The sequence below is a fragment of the Neltuma alba genome, unplaced genomic scaffold (assembly GCF_004799145.2).
Source record: "Neltuma alba isolate B1F8T4 unplaced genomic scaffold, ASM479914v2 tig00005396_pilon, whole genome shotgun sequence".
Classification (NCBI taxonomy): Eukaryota; Viridiplantae; Streptophyta; class Magnoliopsida; order Fabales; family Fabaceae; genus Neltuma; species Neltuma alba.
Window position 1 is genome coordinate 30,322 of NW_021634093.1, and position 26,133 is coordinate 56,454.

A 26,133-nucleotide genomic window follows, 5' to 3' on the forward strand; every position below is an offset into this window, starting at 1 on the left:
TCATCACATTGGTTCTGGTCACTTCTCCTCTCCTTTTGGCAAATTTATTCTTGATAAACTTCTTCATGTTCCTGACCTCACTAAAAATCTCCTGTCTGTTGCTCAATTTTGTGTTGATAATAATGTCTTCTTTGAATTTCATTCTCATTGTTTCTTTGTGAAGGATGCCAAGACCAGAACAACTCTCTTCCAAGGACCCAGAATCAATAATCTCTATCCTATTCAAGGTCTCAAATCATCTTCTTCACCCGTTGTTGCTTGTTTTGGTGTTCGTACATCTCTTAGTCAGTGGCACAATCGCTTGGGTCATCCGGCCTACCGCACAGTCCAGCAAATCATTTCTTCCAACTCTTTACCTGTCTCATCAACCCTTGTTCCAAGTCAATGTTCGGCCTGTAGACTTTCAAAGAGTCATCGTCTTCCTTCACCGTCTTCTTCTCATCGTTCCACTGCTCCTTTAGATTTAATTTTTTGTGATGTATGGGGTCCATCCCCAGTTGTGTCTACTGATGGTTTTCGTTATTACGTATGTTTTGTTGATGACTTTTCAAGATATATATGGTGGTTTCCCATTAAAACAAAAAATGAAGTGCATTCTATCTTTCTTCAATTTCGCACTCTGGTTGAAAATTTACTAAACCGCAAGATTAAATCATTTCAATCTAATTGGGGTGGAGAGTTTCGACCTTTGCACAAACTTTTTTCTACACTTGGTATCCATCATCGCATTACTTGCCCACACACTCATACACAAAATGGCACTGTTGAAAGACGACATCGCTCCATTGTTGAAACCGGTCTCAGTTTATTATCTCATGCCAATATTCCTCAACATTACTGGACCTATGCCTTTTCTACAGCAACCTACTTTTTGAATCGCATTCCGACTCTCACACTCAACAAAACCAGTCCCTATGAAATGATTTTCAAAACCAAACCCAATTACTCTTTTCTTAAAGTTTTTGGGTCAGCTTGCTGGCCCAATCTTCGCCCATATACCAAACATAAACTTGAACCTCGATCCACATCATGTGTGTTCTTGGGTTACAGTCCAAACCATATGGGTTACCTTTGCTTAAATCCAAAATCTGGACGCTTATACACATCTCGTGATGTTATTTTTGATGAAAATCAATTTCCCTTCCAAACTTTGATAACCCAATCCAAGCCCAGCAATAATTCCACACTTCTTCCTCTTATTTCTCACGGCCCAAGTTCAAATCCAAGCCCATGCTTGACTAATACACCCACACCACCAGCACATGACACTTGTCTCACTAATTCACCCGCACCACCGTCACGTGATACTCCCACCTTTGACCCAAGCTTTCACACTTCCTCGTCCTCATCTTCTCCAACACACTCTACCGCCACCTCTCCCTCTTCTTCTTCCTTAAGCTTTGTTTGGTTGGAGGGTTGTTGAGGGGAAAGAAGGGAAAGGGAGGGGATAAATGTGTTTGGTTGGGAAAAATAGAGGGGAGGGGAGGGAAGAAATTTATCTTTTAGTGCTCCCTTCCTCTCCCCATGCTCCCCTCCAAATTTGAGGTTTTTTGGAGGGGAGAGAAATATTATGTCTAATATTGACCAAACTACCCATACTAATTTTTTAATATTTCAAGTTTGTCCATCTTATTAAAAATCTTTTTTCACTTCTTTCTCTTTTTAGCCACTAATAATATTTGATAAAAATAATATAATAATATAATTATATAATATATACATATCATATGTATTAATATATACATATCATAACATGTGTGTATTATAATTATATATTATATCGTGTGTGTATTAAAAAATAAATTAATCTAAATATAGAGATAAGGGTATATTTGTCAATTTATAATTATCTCCCCTCCCCTCCCTTTATGAACCAAACAAGAAATCTTCTCTCCCCTTCCCTCCCCTCCAACCAAACAAAACCATGGCCTCCCTTCCCTTCCCTTCCCCTCCCCTTCCTTTAATTAACCTCCCCTCCCCTCCCTTCCATTGAACCAAACAAAGCCTTAATTACTGCTTCTCACCAACCACCACCAAACCGCACTCATCCTATGGTGACTAGATCTAGAGCTCAAATCTCCAAACCGAAGATTTTCACGGATGGCACAATCCCATGGCCTCCACCCAAAGCTCTCACTGCCACTATTGCTTCACTAAACGTGCCCAACACTGTCTCAGAGGCACTTAAAGTTCCAGAATGGCGCAAGGCCATGACTGAGGAGTTTCAAGCTTTACTTGATACAAAAACATGGGCTTGGCATTAGACTTGTGATGATGTGGATCAGTTGATGTGCTAACACTTACACATCAGGTAGGCATCTCCATTTTTTCTCGGTTTCTCTTTATCTCTTTCGTCTCTTTCAGTGTTGCTTCATCGTCTCTTCTCGTGGAATTGGTTACAGATGGAAAATATCAGGTGGATTTAGAGGAGAAGCGAAAGAGGCAAGCAAGGAGGATTTTAGAGGCAATTAAAAAAGAGATGATGAAGAGGCTGAGGGCGAAGGAAGACGAGATAGCCAAGATTGAGAAGTTGAACTGGGCTCTGGAAGAGAAGTTGAAGTAGCTGTGCGTGGAGAATCAAATATGGTGGGATTTGGCGAGGCCAGAACCAATGCTTGATTCCTGTGAGCATCTTCGAGCACTTGCAACATTTTGTTCTCCTTGGTCTGCAAGTGTTACGATGCTTATTACTATAGGTTTAATTCTTCTATTGTTAAATTGTCATTCTGACTTTGCTATATTCGGCTAACTTTATTTTTATGCTGCCCGATATTTGGTTCTTCTAGATTGAAATATGGGGGGAGGATAGAATATAAAATGCTCTAAAATATGTTTGCCTGATAGGTGTTTGTTAAAATGCACGTGAGAAATTTTCGTGTGGGTTGTGCTTTTCTTTTTTAGGTATATCCTCTCTATTCTGTTTTTTTGCTTGGCTAAAATGGTGCAACAATTTGTGATCTTTGATAGTTGGGAAGAAAAGATAATTGAGTGAATGTAACAATTTGCCACCAATGAAAAAGAGTCTTATGTAAAGAGAGTCTTGTTGAGTGGATGAAGATTGTTTTGATGTAAGCATATTCAGAACCTCTATGTTGGTGCTCCAGTAATTAAGTGCTATTCATTGAATTTTGCTTTATTCAAACACCGCCTTTTCAGATGCTAGCTCATATGTGGTGCTTGCTGCTCTTTGTTTCACATCATGTTGTAGTTTGAGTTTTATTGGAAGGACTGAATGGACCAGTGTCAGTTGATGTCACGTTAGTTTGTTTATTTGACATTGTAGTTAATTGTTTTGACATTGCAGAGTTTTTTGTGGGGCCTATTCAAAAGAAGTTTCATCTATTAAGAGTCTCTACTGTACATTCACATATGTGGTCCCTTGATCCTTAGATTTAGTGCTATTTTTGTAGGTAATGGAATTTCTCATGACTGTAATGAATTCCTAAGTTTAGTGTTTTTTTAAAGATAATTAATAACTATGAGATTTATCATGAAAAAACTAAACATTTAGGTGATTTAAATGGTAAATTGTGAAAGTTATTTACTCATTATGTGGGGTAGTGGTTGATCAGCTACATCGGAAAACAGGGAACTAACCCTGTCAGCATATATGAACCTATTGTAGGTAATTCAAGATGGAAGGGATGGGGCTTTGCCAAAGTACTTAGCATCATATTGCTTTGATGTAGATAGCAGGATGAGCAAGTAAGGTTTGTCAAATTTTTCCCATCCAGCTAAGTCTGCATAAATTTGGAAATATAACTTCAGATGACATATATATTTCTCCCCTGTATCAGACCTATGTGGTGTGTTAAAGGCCATTGGAATCCTGGGTTGGACGAAGTTTAATGGGATGCATGCTAGGGATCTATGGTTAGTATTGGAGGACTCATGGTTAAGTAGTGTTTCCTGTGCTTTGGATCAGGTCTTGATCCGAAAAAAATGATGGTACGTGATTTTCTTAACCTTTGTTATGGTGTTAATGTGTGTTATTTGGTTTTCAAAGAGGACTGAATTAAATGTGTCTTTCTAGGTGAATAATAGTATTAGAAGTAGGAAAGGGTGGCCTATAAGTTGGACTTAATTGCAAAAAAGTTGTTCCACAGTAATATGATCGTGTTCCTTAAATCTGTACAAGTTTTTTTTTTAGGATCTGAAAAGTGCAGGAGGCGTGTGGGAACAGCAAATGTTTCAGGATTCTGTTTTTCTGGTCTGATTCAACATGGGGATAAATCAGTATTCAGGTCTTTTTTTTTTTTTTTTTTTAAAGAAAGGTGCACAGTCAACTTGAATAAAAAAGCACTGTGGATATTTTGATGAGGTACATTGTACATGTGATAGTCAATGATACTATTTGAAATGATATTGACAGAAGTTAACTATCTTGTGTTCTATAAAGTTGCTCATTAGTCTTTAGATTGTAATAAAAGGAGCAAAAAGAAACTTGGAGGGTTAGACAAAGATAAAGTGTTTGGGAATTCAGCTTTTTGTGTGCATTGATAAAGGGGATGGTTCTATGAGGGGGAAGAAGAGGAAAGATGTATTAAGTGAAAAAATTAATAGTTTAAGTAATATATTGTGGAATATGTAAACTGTTATATTAAGAAAAAATTACACTCAGATCACACGAAAATGAAATTATTGGTGTATGGTTCCTTTAATACTTCAAATTAACCTCAAGTCTCATTGGATCATAGATAAGAGAATCAAATTATGAATTTATCAAATTGCCTTTATTTATTAGCTTAGTTGTTAATGAATGCTGTGCTAATTGCCAATATAATTATTTTAGTTGTCAATAATAAGTATGTGGTGCATAAATGCAGTAATTAGAGGTGTAAAAAGGTTTGAATAGGGTTAGTTGTATTTTTTGGTAAAATTACAAATAAAGACCCCTCAATATGTAAAATTGCGATTTGAGACTCTAAATTTGAAAAATAGCAATAAGGACCCGGTCTTACTTTTATAAATATGAAATGTGGGTGAAATGTTTAAAATGCCTCTAAGCCAAATTGTGATTTGGTTTATTGAAATTGTCATTCGCTAAAGTAAACTTGTCATTACTCATAGTCAACTCGTGATTTGGTCTGCTAAAGTTGTTATTGATCGCTAAAATGAATTTGTCATTTTTTATAGTCAATTTATTATTTGGCATATTTTCAGTCAAGTTATAATTTGGTCTACTAAAGTTGTCATTTGGCTGACAGGTATTTCAAATATTTCATCATAATTTTATATTTACAAAAGTGGAATTGGGTCTTTATTTGCTATTTTTCAAATTAAGAGTCTCAAATTATAATTTTACATATTAGGAGGTCTTTATTTGTAATTTTCCTATTTTTTTCTTCAAATATTTTATTAGAAAGACACATTAATTGAAAGTCGATAGAATCTGGTTTGTTTTTACCAACCCATAATAGAATGAGTTTAAACTTTCGAATAAAATAGAAATATTTAATGTTTTGAATAACTAGGAAATCCATTTAAATAGCATATATTCTCCGAAGCCCTACGTATCCATTCCCGATCGACAACTTGCCCAAAAAAAAAAAGTGACATTTTCTTATAAAACTGATTCTCTAGCTTCTAATCACAAGATGATTAAAATGGTATAATTGAATAACTGAGTGTGTGCCTAAGAAGCTTCGATATCCCACTTCGCACTCTACTTTAAAATTATAACAAATTTGTTTGTATATAATTGATTGCATGTAAAGAGAGTTTTACTAATTTTTATGAAAAACATTACGTTTTTGGAGTTATAAAAATGTGGAGTGGTTGAAATGATGTCATTATATATATATATATATATATATATATATATATGAAAGACCAAACAAATAATATGGAGGCCAAAATCAGAGATATAGATATGTATAAAGGAAGTTTTAAAACAAATAAGCTCTCTCTAGTCCTAAATATAAAAATTAGTTGAAATATTAAATTTTAATCTTAAATAAATATCAATTTAATTACAAAAAAACTGAAGTCATTTTATTTTATTTTTTAGGGTTAATACCATCTCTAATCTCTAAAATTTGACTTCATTTTGGTTTTGGCTTTTGAAGCTTGATTTCATTTTGGTTTTGATAATTGAAATGGTTCCTAAAATTTAACCACATTTTGGTTTTGGTCCTTATTTTAGGGACAGAAAACTTAAGTTGAAATCAAATTTTAGGGAACAAAATCACTCATTTGAAATTTTGAGAACCAAAACTAAAATTAGATTAAATTTTAGAAACCACCAAAATCTACTGATTTCAAATTTTAAGGATCAAAACTAAAATAAAATCAAATTTTAATAACTAAAAATGATATAAACCTTTTTTTTAAATAGATAATGATATGTCACTATCTTATGAGCTGTAATTTGTAGCATCGGTCGAATATATCCCGGAGTTTTGACGTCGAGAGCTCGGTTTACATATACGAATGGATACTTCTTGCGAAAGCCTCTCGCATTCGAAACTCAGAATGTTTTGTTTTGTTTTTGTTTTTTTTTTTTGACATAGACAAAATAAAAATTAAAAAAGAAATCATTCTGGACATAATCCTAAAATTTGAAGGTGGACGATACGGCAAAAGAAAACAAAATGAAAGAAAGCTTTATTAGCAACAACCGTGCAAAAGTAGAACCAGATGCCAAGAGAACACGTACGAAGCCAATGGGCTATCACAAGTTGGTCAGACATAAAAGAGTAATGCAAACATAACTCGACGATTAACAAGAGCAATATAAAGTTGCCGCCGTTACGTGTGTGTGTGTGTGTCATAAAAACTTCAGTAGCACACCAGTGATAACAGTAAAAAGTTCACCTGGATTCTGAGGCGCATATCGTATTGCTATTCCAAGGCAGAGAAATAATATCGCCAGTCGGAACAACCTCTCAGCAGTGAAGTATGAAGTCTGCGGCGAGCTTCTTTCCAAAGAGCTTGGGGCTGATTCGATCGAGCCTCTATCACTTGGCACGCTCATACTTCTTGATGAGCTTGCAGCCTCAGCTGTGTCGGCCATACTAGGAGGAGGAGGAGGAAGTGGCGGTGGAGGAGGAGGAGGAGGTGGTGGTGGTGGTGGAGGAGGTGGAAGCAGAAGTGGAGGAGGAGGAGGAACATTGAAATAGCCCCTTCTGATTTCCTGAGTCAATTTCTCCATATGGTCGAGAAACATAAAACGGACAAGGTAAAAAGAAGGAGGAACATTGAAATAGCTCCTTTTCCGCGCACGGAGGATCAATTTATTCAGACAATGGACATGGTACCAATAATTTCCGCCCGAGGACACATAAAACCACCCTATGAACCCTTCGGCCGCCTTTAGGTTTAGATCCTTCCTCTGGCATTTCACACAAAAGGAGTCGGAGGACACTTTGCCCTTAAGAATCAGCTTCATCCCATTATTAAAAGGATCAGATATGGTTTTCTGAAGGTTCATGCAACAAGGGTGCAAGTCACGATCATGTCTGTATTTATCATGATAGAGGAACCCTCGAATGTCCCCACCGCAAGCGTCGCACAACCGGCGGTCTGGTCCGCCGGGAGGTTCCGGGAGGAATTGGAATCTGCGGTTACCCATCAAGGGATGGGTTCTGGATGGCTGTGTGGGGCGAGCCTTGAAACAATCCTCATGAAGGACAAAGCGACAATTGGTTGTTTCACATTGGTACCTCGGGCCAAACCCTGGTTCTTTGCATCCACTGCACTTAAATAAATTTTCTTCCTCATGTTTCAGACTCATCATTGGGTGGCGAAGCCATGGGTAATTTTGTCGCTCCATAGGCTTCTACCTTCACACACTTGCTTTTTATCATCTGGTTCTTGTGATGATCTTATATATGGATAGTGTTAATTATTTCTGGTCAACCTCGGCGTCTTCAACATTTCTCTCTTTTCATACTGTTCGTTCACATATTCATTTTTTTAATTAATGCTATTTATCAGGGTTAGATTAGTTGAACCAAAATAAGTACTTCTCAGCGCTTAATATAACACCTGTAGTGCAATTTTACATTACAAAATAGGTTTTATATTAAAGACTAGAAGAATAATACACAAAAATATTAATACATACACACAACACATATTTACTTACAGAAAAAAACACATTTACTTGCACCTAGGTCAATCGGTTGTTAATAATAACTTTTATATTGTGCGTGATATTGTTAAACTAAAAGTTGTTTAATTAATGAGATTGACGTCTTATTAGCGTTTTACCGCAATATTTTCATAGATTCTGAATAGATCAACTTACACTGATCTCACTTTACAGTTTAAGTTACACACTTAGAAATGAACATATTAACACAAGACATGTTCGATCTTATGCTGCTGCTGCTATTATTATTGTTGTTATTATTGTTATTACTACTACTACTATTCCTTTTATTGCTTTTGTGGGTGTATCTGGACTCCAAACAACTTTTCCCCCATTAACTTTTTTTTGTTGATTTCCACAATAGATACAGAAAAGGATAACCACTGAAAAGGTAAATATATATTACCCCTTTGGTCCTAAATATAAAAATCATTTTGTAGTATAATTTATACTACAAAATAAGTCTTATATTTTGAACTGGAGGAATATATATATATCTATATACTAATGCTTCATTACATCTCATTTTCTTTTCCGCTAAAATTTGTTTAAGAAATCAGAAAAGAATAATATAAAAGCATGAAAATGAACTGAAGATCTTGATATTTTATTAACCATTTTCATAAGATCGAGCTCTATCACAAATCATAGATGAAAAAAGGGCAGAAAATGCCACAAACCAAGAGTTCATCACCTCCATATGACGATGACCTGATTAATTAGCCACCTTTCAATATTTGTAAATTAGTCATAAAAAGTCTACTTAAAAATTTTATTTTATTTTATTGATAAGTGGGAAAGATGACAGGCCAAAGCTGAAAACACACGACAAACGTCTAAAAATTTTATATTTTCAGGATTAGGTTTTCTTAAGTAAAATTGAATTCTTACTGGAGAATCATATATCGGTGGCATCTAGAAGAAAGTGACTTTATAATTATTAATCACCCAAGTTGGAGTAGTGGAGTACAAAAAGCCAGAGTAGTTGGTCAATTATATATAATTTTTTTTGGGCCAGAGGTCAGTCAATTATAATTTAGTTACGATCCTTTCTTTTTAGTTTTGTCCTGCTATATCATTCTCTTGCCTGCCGTTTAACTTAATGATATATACATCTTTGATGAAGAAAAATAATTTCCCATCTGTTCCCAATTATATAAAAAGGATAACAGTTTTATGAACGGGTCCTTGTATATAATTTTTTCATTTTTAAGGTCTTCTTTTGTGATTTTTTCCTTGAAGAATGGAAATTCTTCAAAGTTGCATCAATTATCAATTTGGTCCTTAAAATTTAATATTTCTCATTGACTTCCTCAAATTTATCTTATTGATTTGGTCTCTCAAGTTTGTCTCAACTTTTAAAATAAAGGAAAGCATGCATAATGATACTACCTCCGGTCCTTAATATAAGATCCCGTTTGACTTTTTGTTTGGTCCTAATTATAAAACCCCAATCCATTCTGTCTCTCATATTTATGCATTTTTTTTCCAAAATAGTTCTTCTAATAATGATAGTTCTAGCTAATACACTTAATTAGCAAGGACATTTTAGGAATGACAACACTTATTTATTACAAATAACTAATTTAACTTACTTCCTTAATCTCCTCAAATTAGTCAATTGGGTATTATAATTAGGACCGGAGGTCGTAGAAGATTTACTAGAGAGAGAGACGCACAATGATGAAAAACTTATATTTGGCTTAAATGAGATATTATTTCTTGTTTTTCATATAAAACCCAGTTAACAAATTTGGGGAGACAAAAGAAGTTATTAAATTACTTTAAAGCATTTATATATTGTTTTTCTCCAAATTAATTTGCCTCACTTATAAATTAGCATATAATCCAATGATATATAAGTATTTTATAGAGATTATATAACATATGCCATGATTAAGTAATTTAGTAACTTTTTAATTTTTAATAAATTAGTCAACTGAGTCTTATATTAAGAATTGGAAGTACTTGGTCAAAGAGGGATTTGAAACTCCTTTCCTCTCCCAAACACATGCTTAAGATCTCTATCTTGTTGATATATATCATGTTATACTTTGTTTCTCCTTTTACGATTCTATGTATTAATAAAGCACGAGGTATCTGCAGTCACAGTCCCATAGGTTGAAATCCTCATTGCACCCCACTTCCAACACTGAAAAAAAATAACAGAGAACCCATAGAGTGAGGCCTTCCATTTCAGCCAGCAAATTAATTGAAGTGCTTAATTTTGAAAGAAAGACCATCCATTTCAAGCCCGAACCAAGCTGAGGCCATTTGAAATTTCTCATTTAGGCCAGATGAAACTGAACACCACAGAGACATGCCAGCCTTGTTCTTGGAATATTTTTTATGATTAAGAAAATTAGTTAAATTAGTTATTTATAATAAATAGGTGTTGTTTTTCTTAACATACCCTTACTAATCATGTGTATTAGTTAGAACTACCATTTGATGAAATCTTTAACATGTACAACTACTATCTTAAGAAAATAGATAAATATAAGAGACAAAGTAGATTGAGGTCTTATATTTATAATTAAATTGAATGTCGATGTCTTTATTATATTAAGCACCAGAGGTAGTATAATTGAAGTATTGAGTGATTGTGGCGTCCAGAAGACTGGAGTAAATTATTATAACAAAGCGAACCTTGCTAATTACTTTTCTTACGTGATGATTTAGCAATTTATTTTCACTAAAAATTGTATGAAAAGATCATGCTTTTAGAACTATAAAAATGCGGAGTGATTGAGGATATTGATGGCAATAAGTAGGATTAATAATTAATTAGCACTTAAGAAAAATTGTGTAAATTATATGAAGAGAGAGAAACGAAGAGCTATTGAACGGGTCAAATAAGAAAGAGGCGAAAATTTCCACGCTAAGCGACGACTTGACTATGCCAATGGGAGCGCCTAGACTTTTGCCAACTTTTAATTAGTTATTTTTCTTTGCAAAATTTTAAAATTATTTTTAATAAAATTTATTAGTTAGAGCAGTTTAGTTACTTGCTAAGAAATTTTTATATTTAATTAGCAATATTAAGTGAAAGAATTAATAATTAAAATAAAATATCATGAAATATGTTAAGATGTTGTATTAATATGAATCAAATGCGAGCACCCTTGTGGCGTATTGGCGTGTAGAGTGCCATGGATCTCTGTAAACTAAGCACACTTTATTGAATGATGAAGACGTTTATGAAGAAAAAAATGATGGAGATTCAAGACACAGAACTAAATATTAATAATAACATAGAGTGTACACACTAAGCAATAAGGCCATGGATCCCTTTATTGAATGATTCGAAGTGTCGGTAGGGAAATAGATTGTTCTAACTCTCTGCTGCATGGCACAGCGCAATTGAAAGGCTAACAACACAGATTAGGAGCAAGGTGGTAAGGGACCACCACAGAGTCCTGAATTATTTGCATAACTCTCAGCTGGGACTTGTGGAAGGTTTGGAACTGGACCGGTCAAAAGATTGTTGGTCACTGTAAATGTCTTCAGCCTTGTAAGGAAGGTCAATTCTCCGGGAATTCGCCCACTGAGTTGGTTCTGATCGAGTTTAAGGGAATTCAGATAGCTGCAATTTGCAACGCTGTTGGGGATTTTCCCAGAAAAATTATTGGAAGATAGATCAAGAGTTGTCACAAATGGAAGAAGAACATCAATATCCGCAGGAATTTTCCCAGAAAGTGTGTTCATTGACAGATCTAATCCTGTTAAGCTGGAGCAATTTCGAATGGCACGAGGAAACTGGCCCTTGAGTGCCATGTTTGACAACTTGAGATTTAAGACCCTGTTCTCATCAGGGTGCCAGCATTCAACCCCAGTGAATCTGCAGATAAATCCTTCTGTGATGTTGTTGAAATCCCAGGAAGACTTCAAATAACCATATGGGTCTTCAAGTGAATCTTTTATGCTTTTCAAGCAGAAGATATCAGTCGCAGTCCCGAAGACCATGTTACAACTCAACAGCAACAAAAAATTAATGGCAATAATATGAGCGCCCAAAGTTCGGCCACTCAGAATCATCTTCAACCACGATCTCAAACCCAAGCCAACCGAAAGGAATTAATATAATCTGGATATTCTTGCGAAAACGCCCTGAGACACATTTAAAAGAGGTTAAAAGAACAGAAAAACCAGTGTTATTAACGGCAGCAGAGAAATTAAAAGAACACCATTTAAACTTGAGTCACGATCGGAATATTCAAAAACCAACTCGGATTGAATAAATATTCACTCACCTGAGTTATCTCAGAATGCAATTCAGGAAAAAGGACGACGCATGCGGAGCTCCAGAAGATGTATCTATTAGTGGGTAAGCCGACGTGTGAGAAGGTTTGAATAGGACCAACATCCATTGAAAAGTCTAAAGACCGACTTTTAAACAGGGAATTTTTTTGAGTATATAATTCTCTTAGTCTCACACCCACGCACAAGCATTATACACATGCACACAGATTCAAAACTTCAAGTGAAAATTTCTTAAAGCTGATTCTTTGATCTGATCAAGCGATTACTAAAATGATATAATTCAAGTATGGAATTATTGTGGGCCAGAAGACTGGAGTAAATTATTACAACAAAGTTTTTAAGCAGTTAATATCAACCGAAACCATACGCGAGATTATTTTATAATTTATTCTCATTGGGTCATTTTTTTTTTTGGGCGAATGATAAGGTCATGTTTTTAGAATTGATAGCAACATATAAAATTATTAATTAATTCTTGAGAAAAATTGTGCAAATTATATTAAAAAAAAGGAAAACAAAAAAGCTATCAGGCCAACAAGAGTTGGTGACAAACTCAATTATTTTTATATATTTTGGTATCTTTTATATGAGTTTTGTCAGCTTAATTGGTCTTTTTTTGCCTTAATTGATTTATTTTGTTTTATTTTGAATTAATATTTTATAGGGGCAAAATTGTCATATTTTGGTTTAATTGTGACTAATTGATTTTTGAGGACAATTAATGCTACCTTATCATTGAATTTTTGCTTGCAGGTTTTTGGAAGATTTTTTAAAATAAAAAAAAGAAAAAAAAAAGAAAAAAAATATAATAAAATGGGGGAGCAAAACGCTGCGTTTTGCTCCACCCCTAATATCCATTATTATCATCAGCTGGGAGAAGAAGAGCGGGGGCGGCGAACAAGACAGAACGAAACACACACGAACACGCCGAATAAAACAGAGAAGCACGAACAAGCAGGAGGCGGAAGACGCAAGCGGGGGCGAAGACGCCGAACGGGAGAGAAGAGGCCGAACACACACGCGAGGCGGCTGGAGGGAATACACGGAAGGCAAGAGCAGAGCACGCCGAACAGAGGAGAACGGAGACACACACATATGCGGAGGCGAAGACGCAAGAAAGAAACAGGGACGCGAGGCGCGGCTGGAGGGAACCCACGGGAGGCAGAGCGAGTCATCGAATTATAGTTTTCACAGCCGCTTCTTCCTTGTTCTTCATGGCAGGACATAGTAGACTATTGGAGGCATTATTTTTTATGGCAGTCCGTGGCTAGCTTTATTAATCCTCTAATTCAACAACAATGGCAGGAGCTTAGATCATCAAGGAGGAGTTTTAGTTGCTTTAATTTCCTGTCTAATAATTGTTTAACAATTCCTAGGTCTTAGGATAGTTATTCTGATTATTAGAAAATTTTGTGTTGTTAAATCTGATTACCTGTGGAGATTTTTATGGCTAGATTACTGTTTAGCATTTGACACTGGGTTGTTTATAACTTTGATTTCAATTATGATGTTGTGGTTATGACATTTATATTGATTTTGGAGTTAATATATTGTGATTTTCTAAGGTGGCTTAGAATTTTGGATCATATTGTCTCTTGCTAGCTTTAATTATGTTATTTTAGATTTAAGAGTTCTAATTAAGCATTGGTTTTTGACATCCTTAATCCCATTTTACTATTCTGGTTGCAATTAGTAAGTTGGGATTTTAGGAAAATATTTTGTGGCAACTCGAGGTGGCTCGGTTGTTGGATTAAAAGCTTAATTATAATTCTTAATTCATTATTTTTAACTCCCACATCTTTTAGAGTGATGATTGCCTACATTGTTGAATTAGAGGATTGATTATCATCAGTGTTATTTGTGTGTTTCATTTTCATTTCTTTCATCTTCAGTTATTTCAATCATCTTTTATATAAAAGAAAATAACAAAAAAAAATTATTTTAATTTCAATTTAATTCAAGGCATTTAGTTAGCAATTTTTCAAACTCAAATCAAAAATCTTTTTTATAGTTTAGGTTACTTGCATTTATTTACTAGGATTTAATTTCGTTTTCGGCTCCTCAAAATGAATACGACCCGGATTGTGCATTATATTGCATTAATTCGGTTAATTTTTGGAGTAACCCCAAAGCGACAATTAAGGGCAGTTGAACTTCAGTTGGTCTAGTTGATAAGGAGTCAACTTATAATCCACAAGATTGTAAATTCAAACATCACTATCAATGTGAGAACCTTACTTGTAGGCGATCTGTAAGTACCGATCTAAGCACTCTCAATACCTAGCAGCATGTCCTGATTCTAGTAAGTCCTAGAGACCAAAGTCACCTAGACTTTGAAACTTTTATGTATTAAAAAAAAAAAAAGGGAAAGAGAAACAAAAAGCTATGAGACAAAATAAGGAAGGGCCAAAATTTGCACGCTAAGGGACGGCGCCCTGACTGCGCGAGAGGGAGCGTCTAGACTTATGCCCACTTGTAGTTAATTTTTTTGGTAAAATTCTAAAGTTATTAATAAAAGTTACTAGCTGAAAGACTTTGATTAATTAGTTAGAAAATTTTATATTTGACACTTAGTATTAAAAATGATGCCAAAAAAAAAACACCTAGCACTAAAAATATTAGGTGGAAAATAAATGCCTTAAACATAACGTCGTTATATTTTAAAACATGGCCGGTGTATTTAGATTATATAAGATAAGAACCAAGAGAAGTAATATAATACAAACTGAACAAGCGTTTTGTTTTTAATCTAAAAACTGAATAAGCATAAGTGTGGTAAGGTTTGAATAAGGTTGGGTGCATTAATATTGTAAGGAGTCTTTTATTAGAAAGACACATTCATTGAAACGTCCAAAGAGTGAGCTTTAACTTTTGAATATAAAATATCGAGGTCAGAAAAAAACTTTTGAATAAAATAGAAATATTTGATGTTCTGAATAACTAGGAAATATATTTTAATAGCACATAATTTTCTAAGCCCTACGCATATGTGTCATAATTGCATTGGCCACAAGATATAAGACTAAAGGGGTGTTTGAATGGAAACCGAGTCATAGTTTCAGAAGTGTTTTTACGGTTTACGAAGTAAATATGTGGAGGAGTTTGCCTCGTTTTGTAGAAAAATGCTTCTACATGAATTATATCAATATCTGAACCTTATTGTATATATAAAATTGTATATATAAACCAAAAAAAGGAGGTTCTTTTCTTGATTTGTTCTACAGAAGTACTCTTGAGAGTTGCCAAAAACCCCCTAAATCTAGGAACTTTAGACATCTAGTACGGCTCGATTTAATTATCTGCACTTAGGGATTGATCCCGCAAGAAGAAAACAAAGTGGAAAAGAAAGTTTTATTAGCATAAACAGTGCAAAAGCAGAACCATTTAGTGCCAAGAGAACACTAAGCCAATCGAAAAGTTCGTCGGACATAAAAAAGTAAGCCAATCGAAAGTTCGTCAGGCATAAAAGAGTAATCATTCGCTTAAGAGCGAGGCAAAACTTTCACTAACACATCAGCTAAAACCTTAAAAAATTCAACTGGATTTTCAGACAAGTATAGTGATATTAGACCAGCAAGAAATACCATCGCCACCGGGAACAACCCCTTAGGAGTGGAATACGAAGTCGACGGGCTTGGGGCTGATGTGACCAAGCTTCCATCACTTGGCACTCTCGTATTTCTTGATGAGCGTCCAGTTCTGACGACCAAGCTTGAAGAAGAAGAAGAAGAAGAAGCGACATTGAAATAGCCCCTTTCCCAGTTATCTAGAATCAATTTCTTCTTCAAACAAAAAACATGGTAACAATAGTTCCCACAAAAGGACATGTAGCACCAACCTCTGAAGGGCCCTTTGGTCGCCACATTTAGATCCTTCCTGTTGCATTTGACACACACGGAGTTGGAAGGCACTTTGTCCTTAAGTTTCAGCTTCATGCCACTGTCATCAGAAATTGTTCTCTTAAGGTTCAGGCAACGAGGGTGCAAGTCATGCACGTTTCTGCGCATATCATGGTACAGAAACCCTCGGATGTCGCACCCACAAGCATCGCACAACCGGCGGTTCGGTCCGCCCGGAGGTTTCCGGAGGAATTGGAACTCGCATTTACCCATGAATTCATGGGTTCTGGGTGGGTCGTCGGGGCTAACATTGAAACACAGCTCGTGAAGGACAAAGGGAGAATTCATGGCACATCGGTACCTTGAACCTAACCCATGTTCTTTGCATCCACTGCACTTAAATCGCTTTTCTTCTTCGTCGAGATTGAGCCTCAATGGGTGGGGATGCCAGGATGATCCATCATTGTCTTCTCTCAGAAATCACTTTCTATTTGTCGCCCCATAAGCTAGCTTGCTTCTAGCCTTCTACTTCTTAAGATTTTCATGATCGATCTGGTTTTTAACTAGCTTTATTTCTGGTCAACCATGGCGTCTTGAGATTCTCTCTCTTATCGTATACTGCAGATCGTCGCTCAACCGCACATGTTCATTCTTTTATTAATGTACTACGTGCTTTAAAAATAAATTATACTCCCTCCGTTCCTTATTATAAGAGACATTTGATGCTTATTGCATGTTCCTATATATAAGAGACACTTAAAAGTTGTCTCTACTTTTTTGTGTTGATTTCCTATTTTACCCATATTTATTGTCTCCAACTCACACTCTCTCTCCCTCCTACTTCTCTTTCTTTTAATAATTTAATTGTTCTCTCTCATGCTCTCTCTCCTTATTAATGAGGGCATTTTTGGAAAAAAAATTATATTTTTTACACATTGATTGTTCTTAACTAATTTTAACTGCTTTTTTGATCAACGTAATTCGGTTATTTGTCTCTTATAATAAGGAACGGAGGGAGTATATAATTCGGTGCCCAAGATGACAACCAGTTTTTCCTTCATATATAAATAAATTACTGATCTGTCATCGCTCACAGCATTGTCAGATCAAAGCAGCATTTGTTACCTACCAGTAGTACCATCTCGTTGTGATAAGGGCAAAATACATCATATCAGTCTTTGCTCCAGCTTGCAAGCCAGCCTCAGGTCTTTTGGCTCCCACCCACACGACAGGCAAGGGCCTCTAATAATACCCCCTCTCTAATGATCCAACTTCTATCTATTGGGCAATATCTTGATATCCTACCAACAACAACAAAAATAGTGCAATAGTAAATTTTTAACTACTTTTTAAAGAAAGAAACAACCATAAAATTGTGCAGTTTTAATTTATTCGTTTGAAAAAATGTTTTAAAAAAAAAATCAAAAATCATCATGTTTCCAAGGTATCAAAATATTATTCATTTTTGTACAATACAATTATCAAAAGAAGGAAAAAATTTGAGGTTAGAGCATACATTAGGCCCCTTGTCGTTCTACATTTTTTATCTCAGCATATACATTCTACATTTAAAATAGGAAGGAGTATGTATTGTCTTTCTTCAAGTTATCCAAACATAAAATATCATTATCAATTTAATATATATATTTTTACTTGATTAAGGTTTTTTCCTTTCGAGGCTTAGCGCAAAAAGTTTTTGCCTCTTCCAACAAGTGCACTTCTCACGATTTGTGTTCTTTTTCTTAAAAGATAAGGCCACTTACTACCTCAACTAATAGTTTGTTGGTAATATGTATGTGTATGTGTGCGTGTTTCAAGATCTATAATAAGCTATGATGTTCGTAACTGAAATAGTACTGTTCACTTTAGCCACTGTATGATATTTATCATATAATGTAAGGGAAAATGTTTCCAATATAAAAAACTCATCAATAAGGTACTTATTTATTACAGTTTTAGTATTGTAAGTCATTTCACTTACCTGATTTTCTATTCATGCGTTCCAGTGATGTTCCAATGTCCTCGATTTACATACGGATCGATATATTTCTTTGCATTCCGAACTGAAAATGTTTTATAAATATACCATCAAAGTTAAACAAGAAATGAATCTGGACTTAAACCTAAATTTTAGTGGAGGAGGATCCTGCGAAATAGAAAGCAAAGAGAGAGAAAGTTTTATTAGCTTAAACAGTGCAAAAATAGAACCAACTGCCAAGACAACACGAAGCCAATTAGCAGAGACTTGGATCAATTACTGGCTATCACAAGTTCGTCAGACACAGAAGAGTAATACAAACAAAACTACAGGATTATGAACAGCTAAGTGGGGTTATTGGATCTCCAAATAGAACTGATATTATAACCCCGAAACCTAACTTTACCATTTTGATCACTTCACGATTGAAAAATGATGTCTGCGGCCTCAACGAAGCTCTTTTTGCCAAAAGCCCAAAGAGCTTGTGGTTTACGAGAGGAATCAAACATGTCTCTCTTAAGGCTCAGGCAACAAGGGCGCAAGTCAAGCTTGTGTCTGGGATATTGATCATCATACAGAAACCTTCGAAAGTCCCTCCCGCAAGCATCACACAGACGGTGGTTCCAGTCACCGGGAGGTTCCCGGAGAAATTGGAATCGGGCTACCCATGAATTGATGGGTTATGGGTGAGTCTGTAGGACGAGCCTTGAAACACACCTTATGAAGGACGAAGTGACAACTCTTTGAACATTGGTGCCTTGGACCAAACCCTAGTTCTAGCTTGACACTTTCATCTGGTTCTTGATGCCGAGCTTATATATGTAGTGCTACTTCTGGTCATAACCTTAATTAGCTTCTTGAGCTCTCTCTCTTTTTATATTGTTCGTTGCTCAATATTTTTCCTCAAGTTTTCAGTTTACTATTTTGTCAACTCACATATTCATTCTTTTATTAATGTATTACATGCTTTTAAAAAAAGTGATAATTCGGTGCCGCGCAGAGGATACCAACAAGTTTTTTTTTTCTTTACAAATAAATATAGACCACCGATACATCGTCATGCGGGTTAGGGCATTGTCTGATTAAATAAGCATTTGCTACCTATCATGTCTTTGGTGGTATCATGTGTAATCGAATTATGTGCCACTTCTTAATTGATATATATGGTTGACTAAAATTGATATGCATCAGTCTTTGTTTAGGCTCTTGGTGAATTACTGAAAAATGTTATTAATACCCTTGATGACTTAATTATATAAGGACCCCATAATTCTTCTGGTGTCTGATAATAAGGACTAGAATGGTATAATTTTCTCACTAATATATATATATATTCAAAATTTAAATGAGAAAAGTGAAAATTTCTTCTTAGAATATTGCTGAAAAATGTTATTAATACCCTTGACGACTTAATTATATAAGGACCCCATATTTCTTCTGGTGTCTGATAATAAGGACTAGAATGGTATAATCTTCTCAATAATATATATAAATTCAAAAGTTAAATAAGAAAAGTGAAAATTTCTTCTTAGTGTCGGTGCAATTTTATCCAATGTCCCGCAAGGGACAGTGAAAATTTCTTAGAAACTGGTTCTCTAGTCTGATAATGAGATTACCAAAATGATATAATTGAAGCATTGAGTGATTATTGTGGCGCCCAGAAGAGAGAAGACCAGAGTAAATTATTATGGCAGAGTTTTAAGTAGTTGAATTGTAAAGAGAGCAGTTACTAATTTTTCATTTTCGCGTAATTATACGCGCAAGACGATTTATACTCTCTTTTTTTTCAATTGAAAATTGTATGAAAAGATCATTTTCTTAGAATTATAAAAATGCAGAGTGGTTGAGGATATTTGTAGGTCCATATATGTTACAAAAGATCAAATGGGACTAATTAAAAGAGAAATGACAGATTAATAATACTCTCCTCTTGAGAAAGGAAAAGACATTGGATGGGTCAAATAATAGGGAAGGGGCCAAAATTTCCACGCCAAGGATGACTTGTGCGAGTGAAAGCACCTAGATATATGCTTTTCACAACTCCAAATAGTTATTTTTAAAAAATTTCAAAACTATAAACGTTATTAATTGGAGGAGTATTATTAATTAATTAAGAAGCTTTAGTGACAATATTATTAAATATACATGGTGTCCTTATCACAAGAATTACATCTCAAAGGAAATAATGTGTATTAACTGAGTATGGGGAAGTGCCAGAAGGTTTGAATAGCGTTAAGTTTATTTCTTCATGTATTTTATCAGAAAAACATATTGATTGAAAATTGTACAGAATGACGTTAATCTTTCAAATAAAATAGAAATATTAAATTAAAATGGAGTAAAGGATGGAGAGCTTCTAGCTAGCATGAGTGTGTAGTCAGTTGGTTTTGTGCACAAATTTTTATATCTTTATTACAGCATAAGCATATTTGTTGCAAGGAAGATATCTCTGAAGTTACATCCACATCATCTTTTCTTGATTTTTGATCAATGGCTTCGATTTTTAAATTGTAAAGTCATCGTCTGTCAATGGCCAATGTAGGGTTGTTCCTTCCTCCAGTATTCTTACATGGACAACTCAGTGTTGCTATTTTCAGGGTTAGAAGTATGACAGGCCTTAAGATACTAATATTGGATTCTTAGAAACTAACAACAAACATAACAACAAATGTGATGTATACAGACACCTTTTTTTTTTTGCCAACAGGTACACAAAAGCATTTCAAAACATGTTGTTAGAGTAGTAAAATTATGTATCATATTTATAAAAGCTACAATAATTTTGCTAATTTCTATGTTGCAAACTGTATTAATTCCCCATTATTACACTGAGTCTAATATTTTAGAAACAAAACAACAAGGTTTTCCAACAAAAAAACAGAACACAAGTCATAACAAAGAAAGGCCAACAAATCGAACAATAAATATTGGGTACAACTGGGTTTTTCAAAACGTGATTTCAACTTGATGTAAATGCTAATAGTTATTTCCTTTGATGATGTAAAAAGTATTGACTTAATAACCCGTGATTGCACGGGTACGGCGTCTAGTTATATAAGAACCAGCCAAGAAGAAGCGTATATTAACTGAACAAGCATAAAGGTGCGAGAAGGTTTAAATAAGGTTAGGTGTATATTAGAATGACACGTTCATTGAAAACTCCAAAGAGCGAGCTTTAACTTTTGAATAAAATATTGAGGTCCCAAAAAACTTTTGAATAAAAGTAGAAATATTTAATGTTGTCAGTAACTAGGAAATATATTTTAATAGCATATATTTTTCTATTTCCAAGCCCTACTTGTATGTCGTGATTGCAAAGACACAAGATAAGACCAAATAACTTAGTTTTTTTTAATTTAAAAAATCCATTCGTAATGGCCTCCATTTTAAATTTTATACTACGTTGTCATCTTAATTTTTTAATGATATGCCACGGTCTTATGAGTTGTAATTTGGAAATTCAAATCCAGGAGTTTTTGACATCTCAAGCTCCATTTATCTGGACATAATAGGATCCCGCAAAAGAAATTAAAACAAAGTGAAAAAGAAAGTTTTATTAGCATAAACACTAAACAGTGCAAAAGCAGAACCAATTAGTGCCAAGAGAACACAGAAGCCAATCGGATCCATCATAATTAGCTATGGCAAGTTCGTCAGGCATATATAAAAGAGTAATAACACGGACGTATATAACTCACCGATTAAGAGCAATATTATGATAAAAACTTCAGCACTACATCAGTGATAACGATAAAAAATTGATCTGGATTTGGATGAGGTGCATATCGTATTGCTATTCCAAGGCAGAGAAATATCATCGCCAGTGGGAACAACCTCTCAGCAGTGAAATATGAAGTCTGAGGCGAGCTTCTTTCCAAAGAACTTCTCTACATATATACACACAACACATATTTACTTAAAGAAAAAAACACATTTATTCACACTTAGGTCAATCGGTTGTTTAAAATAGCTGCGGAATATTGTTAAATTAAAAATTCTTTAATTAATGAGATTAACATGTTATTAGCGTTTAACCGCAATATTTTCATAGATTCTGAATAGATCAACTTACATTGATCTCACTTTACGGTTTAAGTTACAATCTTTTTGAAATGAATATGCACAAGACCTGTTCCAAACAACTAAATACAGAAAAAGATAATAAGGGAAAAAGTAAACATCTATTATATTTACACTAATGCCTCATTATATCCTCATTTTCTTTTCCTCAGAAATTTGTTTAAGAAATTACAAAAGAATAATATAAAAGCATGAAAATGAACGGACGATCATGATATTACCTATGATGATGATCTGATTAATTATCCACTTTTCCATATTTGTAAACTATTCATAAAAAGCTTAAAAATATTATTCTATTTTATTAATAAGTGGGAAAGATGACAGACCAAAGCTGAAAACACACGACAAATGTCTAAAAATTTTATATTTTCAGGATTAGGTTGTTCAATAAAATAGAATTCTTATTGGATATCGATGGCATCTAGAAGAAAGTGACTTTATAATTATTTGTCACCGAAGTTAGAATAGTGGAGTACAGCCAGCGTTAAAAGAAACAAGCTAATTAAGCTAGTCAATTATAATTTTTGGGGCCAGAATTCAGTCAATTATAATTTAGTTACAATCCTTTCTTTTTAATTTAGTACTACTATATCCTTCTCTTACCTGCCGTTTAAATTAATGATATATACTTTTATGAAGAAAAAATAATTTCCCATCTGTTCCCAAGTTTGTAAAAAGAAATTCTTCAAAGTTGCATCAATTATCGATTTGGTCCTTGAAATTTAATATTTATCATCAACTTCCTCAAGTTTCTCTTAATTATCGATTTAGTCCCTTAAATTTGTCTGAACTTTTAAAATGAAGGGAAACACGCATAATGATAGAAGACTTACTAGAGAAAGAGACACAAGACTCAGTTGACTAAATTAGAAAGATTAAAAAAGTTATTAAATTACTTAATATATTTGGTTTTTCAAAGTCTTCGATGAGAGTAATTTTCCAAAGCATTTCAAAAAGACCATTCTCATCAAATCAAGTCAAGCTTTATCTTCTTAATTGATATAGTCTAATTATTAATACTTAATAAATGCCGTATAAAGTACGTAAAGAATAGTGTATATTCAATATTATAACTTGATCGCGAAATGAGACGCAGGGAACACCGTGGAACTTATTCGTTTACCGATTCTACTTGTATATATTTAATATTATAACTATGAATATAGGGATAATAATAATAATAATCTTTCACAATAACAACTGGTGAACGCCAATTAAAGGGTACACAGAACTAAATAACACAAATTGTACACACCAATTAGGCCATGGATGCTTTATTGAATGATTTGAAGGTTGGGAGGGAAATAGATTATTCCAAGTCTCTATGGCAAGACACAGAATTACGAGACATATATATTCAACTAGAAATTTCTTTCCCGTGCGATGCACGGATTAACATATTTGATTATATTTAAAATTCTAATAGATTGTATCATCCAAGATAGCTAAAGATTTATTTCTAATAGGAGTATATTTTTTTATTCATTTTAATAGCTAAGATAGCATTTCAATATATTCAAATCTCAATCAAGATATTATTTAAATCTCATTAATTGGAATATATTTAGATCTCATTATCTCATATCCGACTTATTTTTAAACAAATCGGGTATTACAAGTTTTCAAGAATATAATTGATTGCTGTGGCAAGGTGACAGAGTCCTGAATTATTTGCATAACTCTCAGCTGGGACATGTGGAATCTTTGGAACTGGACCTGTCAAAAGATTGTTGGTCACAATAAATGTCTTGAGCCTTGTAGGGGGGGTCAATTCTCCGGGAATTCGCCCACTGAGTTGGTTCTGATCGAGTTTAAGGTAATTCAGATAGCTGCAATTTGCAACGCTCTTGGGGATTCTCCCAGAAAAGTTGTTGGAAGATATATCAAGAGTTGTCACAAATGGAAGAAGAACATCAACATCTGCAGGAATTTTCCCACAAAGTTTGTTCATTGAGAGATCTAATCCTGTTAAGCTGGAGCAATTTTGAATGGTACGACGAAACTGGGCCTTGAGTTCCATGTTTGACAACTTGAGATTTAAGACTCTGTTCTCATTAGGGCGCCAACATTCAACCCCAGTAAATCTGCAGATAAGTCCTTCTCTGCTGTTGCTGAAATCCCATGAAGACTTCAAATAACCATATAGATCTCCAAGAGAATCTTTTATGCTTTTCAGGCAGAAGATATCTGTCGCAGTCCCAAAGACCGTGTTACAAATAAACAGCAATAAGAAGTTAACAATAACTTGACCACAGAAAGTTTGGCCCCTCTGAACCATCTTCAACCAGAGTCTCAAACACAAGCCAACCAGAAGGAATTAATTAGGATATTATTGTAATTACGCCCCGAAGCACATTTAAAAGAGGTTAAAAGAACAGAAAAACTAGTGTTTTTAATGGCACCACACAAATGAAAAAAACAATAATCGTTTTTTAAACTTAATTCAGAAGCAGAATATTCCAAAACCAAGTTGGATTGAATAAATATTCACTCACCTGATGAGTTATCTCAGAATCTAAGTCAGGGAAAGGGACGATGCATAAGGCGGAGCTGCAGAAGAAGTGTATGTTACTGGGTAAGCCGACGTGAGAGAAGGTTTGGATAGGGTTAGATGTATTTTTCCAAATCTTCTACTCCCAAGCAACATCCATTATTGAAAAGTCTAAAGACCGAGTTTTAACTCGGGAATTTGTTTGAGTACATAATTTTACTAAAAGTGAAAGTTTCTTATAAACTGATTCTTTAGTGGAGCTAGTTTCTATGATGAGTATCTTGAACTCATCAGATCTGAATCATTTATTTAAACTAATTATTTTAATATGTATAGAATCTAAAATAGAGATAATCTTTTAACTATCATTCTTTCAAAAAATAATTTTTTGTTTAAAAATAATTAATTAAATATTTTAAATCTGAATTATTCAAATTAGATATAGATGATATAGATCTGATGAGCTTAGGGTGTTTATCAAGTTGATGATGAGCATTGAAACTGATTCTTTTTTAGTCTGATCGTGCGATTACAAAAATGATATAATTCAAGCATGGGCTAATTCGGGACCAGAAGTCTGCAGCAAATTATTATGCCAAAGTTTTTAAGCAGTTGATTTGTAGAGAGAGCCTTACTAATTTTTTCATTCGAAATTATACGCAAGATGATTTTATAATTTATCTTCATCGAGAATTGTATGAAAAGATCATGTTTTAAGAATTATAAAAATGCGGAGTGATTGAGCATATATTGGGACATATAGAAGAAAGATCGTCATGTATGGGACTAAAAGAGAAATGATGACAACATACTACCTCCGATTCTAATTATAAGAGTCAATTGACTAATTTGAGAAGATTAAGGAAATAAGTTGAGTTAGTTATTTGTCCTAAATAGGTGTTATCTTTCCTCAAATATCCTTGCTAGTCAAGTGTATTAATTAGAACTATCATTGTTAGAAAGGCTAATTTAGAAAAAAAAAATGTATAAGTATGAGAGACAAAGTGGATTGGGGTCTTATATTTAGGACTAAAATAAAAGTCAAACAGGGTCTTATATTAAGGACCGGAGGTAGTATAAGATTATTAATTAATTAGCTCTTGAGAAAAATTGTGTAAATTTTAGAGGAAAAGAAACGAAGAGATATTAAATGAGACAAAATAAGGAAGGGCCCAAAATTTGCCCTCTAAGGAGCGAGTCGACGACTTGACTTGACTGGGCGGGAGGGGCACCTAGACTTTTGCCCACTTTTATTAATTACTTGTTTCTTTTGTAAAATTTTGAAGCCGTCTTTAATAAAAGTTACCAGTTAGAAAATCTAGTTAATTAGTTAGAAGATTTTTATATTTAGCACTTGGAACTAAATATATTAGGTGAACAAATG

General features: G+C 34.2%; 3 protein-coding genes and 1 long non-coding RNA gene across 4 annotated transcripts; 1 reads left to right on the forward strand and 3 right to left on the reverse strand.

Annotated features, from left to right (window-relative positions):
* The first annotated feature begins 3,663 nt into the window (after nucleotides 1-3,663).
* LOC114747635 (uncharacterized) lies at nucleotides 3,664-3,948 on the forward strand. Its single transcript, XR_003740396.1, has 2 exons — nucleotides 3,664-3,710; nucleotides 3,798-3,948. It is a non-coding gene; the product is annotated as an uncharacterized LOC114747635 (long non-coding RNA).
* A 2,634-nt stretch (nucleotides 3,949-6,582) lies between these two features.
* Nucleotides 6,583-22,330, reverse strand: LOC114747636 (formin-like protein 14). Its single transcript, XM_028935985.1, has 2 exons — nucleotides 22,319-22,330; nucleotides 6,583-7,460 (listed from the first exon to the last, which is right to left on the reverse strand). The coding sequence occupies exon 2, from the start codon at nucleotides 7,430-7,432 to the stop codon at nucleotides 6,770-6,772; it is 663 nt and encodes a 220-aa protein (XP_028791818.1). The 5' UTR covers nucleotides 7,433-7,460; nucleotides 22,319-22,330; the 3' UTR covers nucleotides 6,583-6,769.
* LOC114747630 (probably inactive leucine-rich repeat receptor-like protein kinase At5g48380) lies at nucleotides 11,326-12,172 on the reverse strand (the record flags this gene model as incomplete). Its single annotated transcript, XM_028935979.1, has 1 exon — nucleotides 11,326-12,172. A coding segment is annotated over one exon (693 nt), but the record flags the coding sequence as incomplete, so codon positions are not given.
* Nucleotides 15,841-24,536, reverse strand: LOC114747631 (receptor-like protein 19). The gene is made up of 2 exons (XM_028935980.1): nucleotides 23,875-24,536; nucleotides 15,841-16,501 (listed from the first exon to the last, which is right to left on the reverse strand). The coding sequence occupies exons 1-2, from the start codon at nucleotides 24,534-24,536 to the stop codon at nucleotides 15,841-15,843; spliced, it is 1,323 nt and encodes a 440-aa protein (XP_028791813.1).
* Between the last annotated feature and the right edge of the window lie 1,597 nt (nucleotides 24,537-26,133).

What these genes read in the sequence shown, in the direction of transcription:
- LOC114747636 (XM_028935985.1), bottom strand. Translation starts at nt 7,432, where the DNA reads ATGAACCTTCAGAAAACCATATCTGATCCTTTTAATAATGGGATGAAG.
- LOC114747631 (XM_028935980.1), bottom strand. Translation starts at nt 24,536, where the DNA reads ATGGTTCAGAGGGGCCAAACTTTCTGTGGTCAAGTTATTGTTAACTTC. An exon ending in AATTATATTCTTGAAAACTT is followed by an intron (nt 16,502 to 23,874) that starts GTAATACCCGAT and finishes TTTCAATGTTAG; the next exon opens with CCCCGACGACCCACCCAGAA.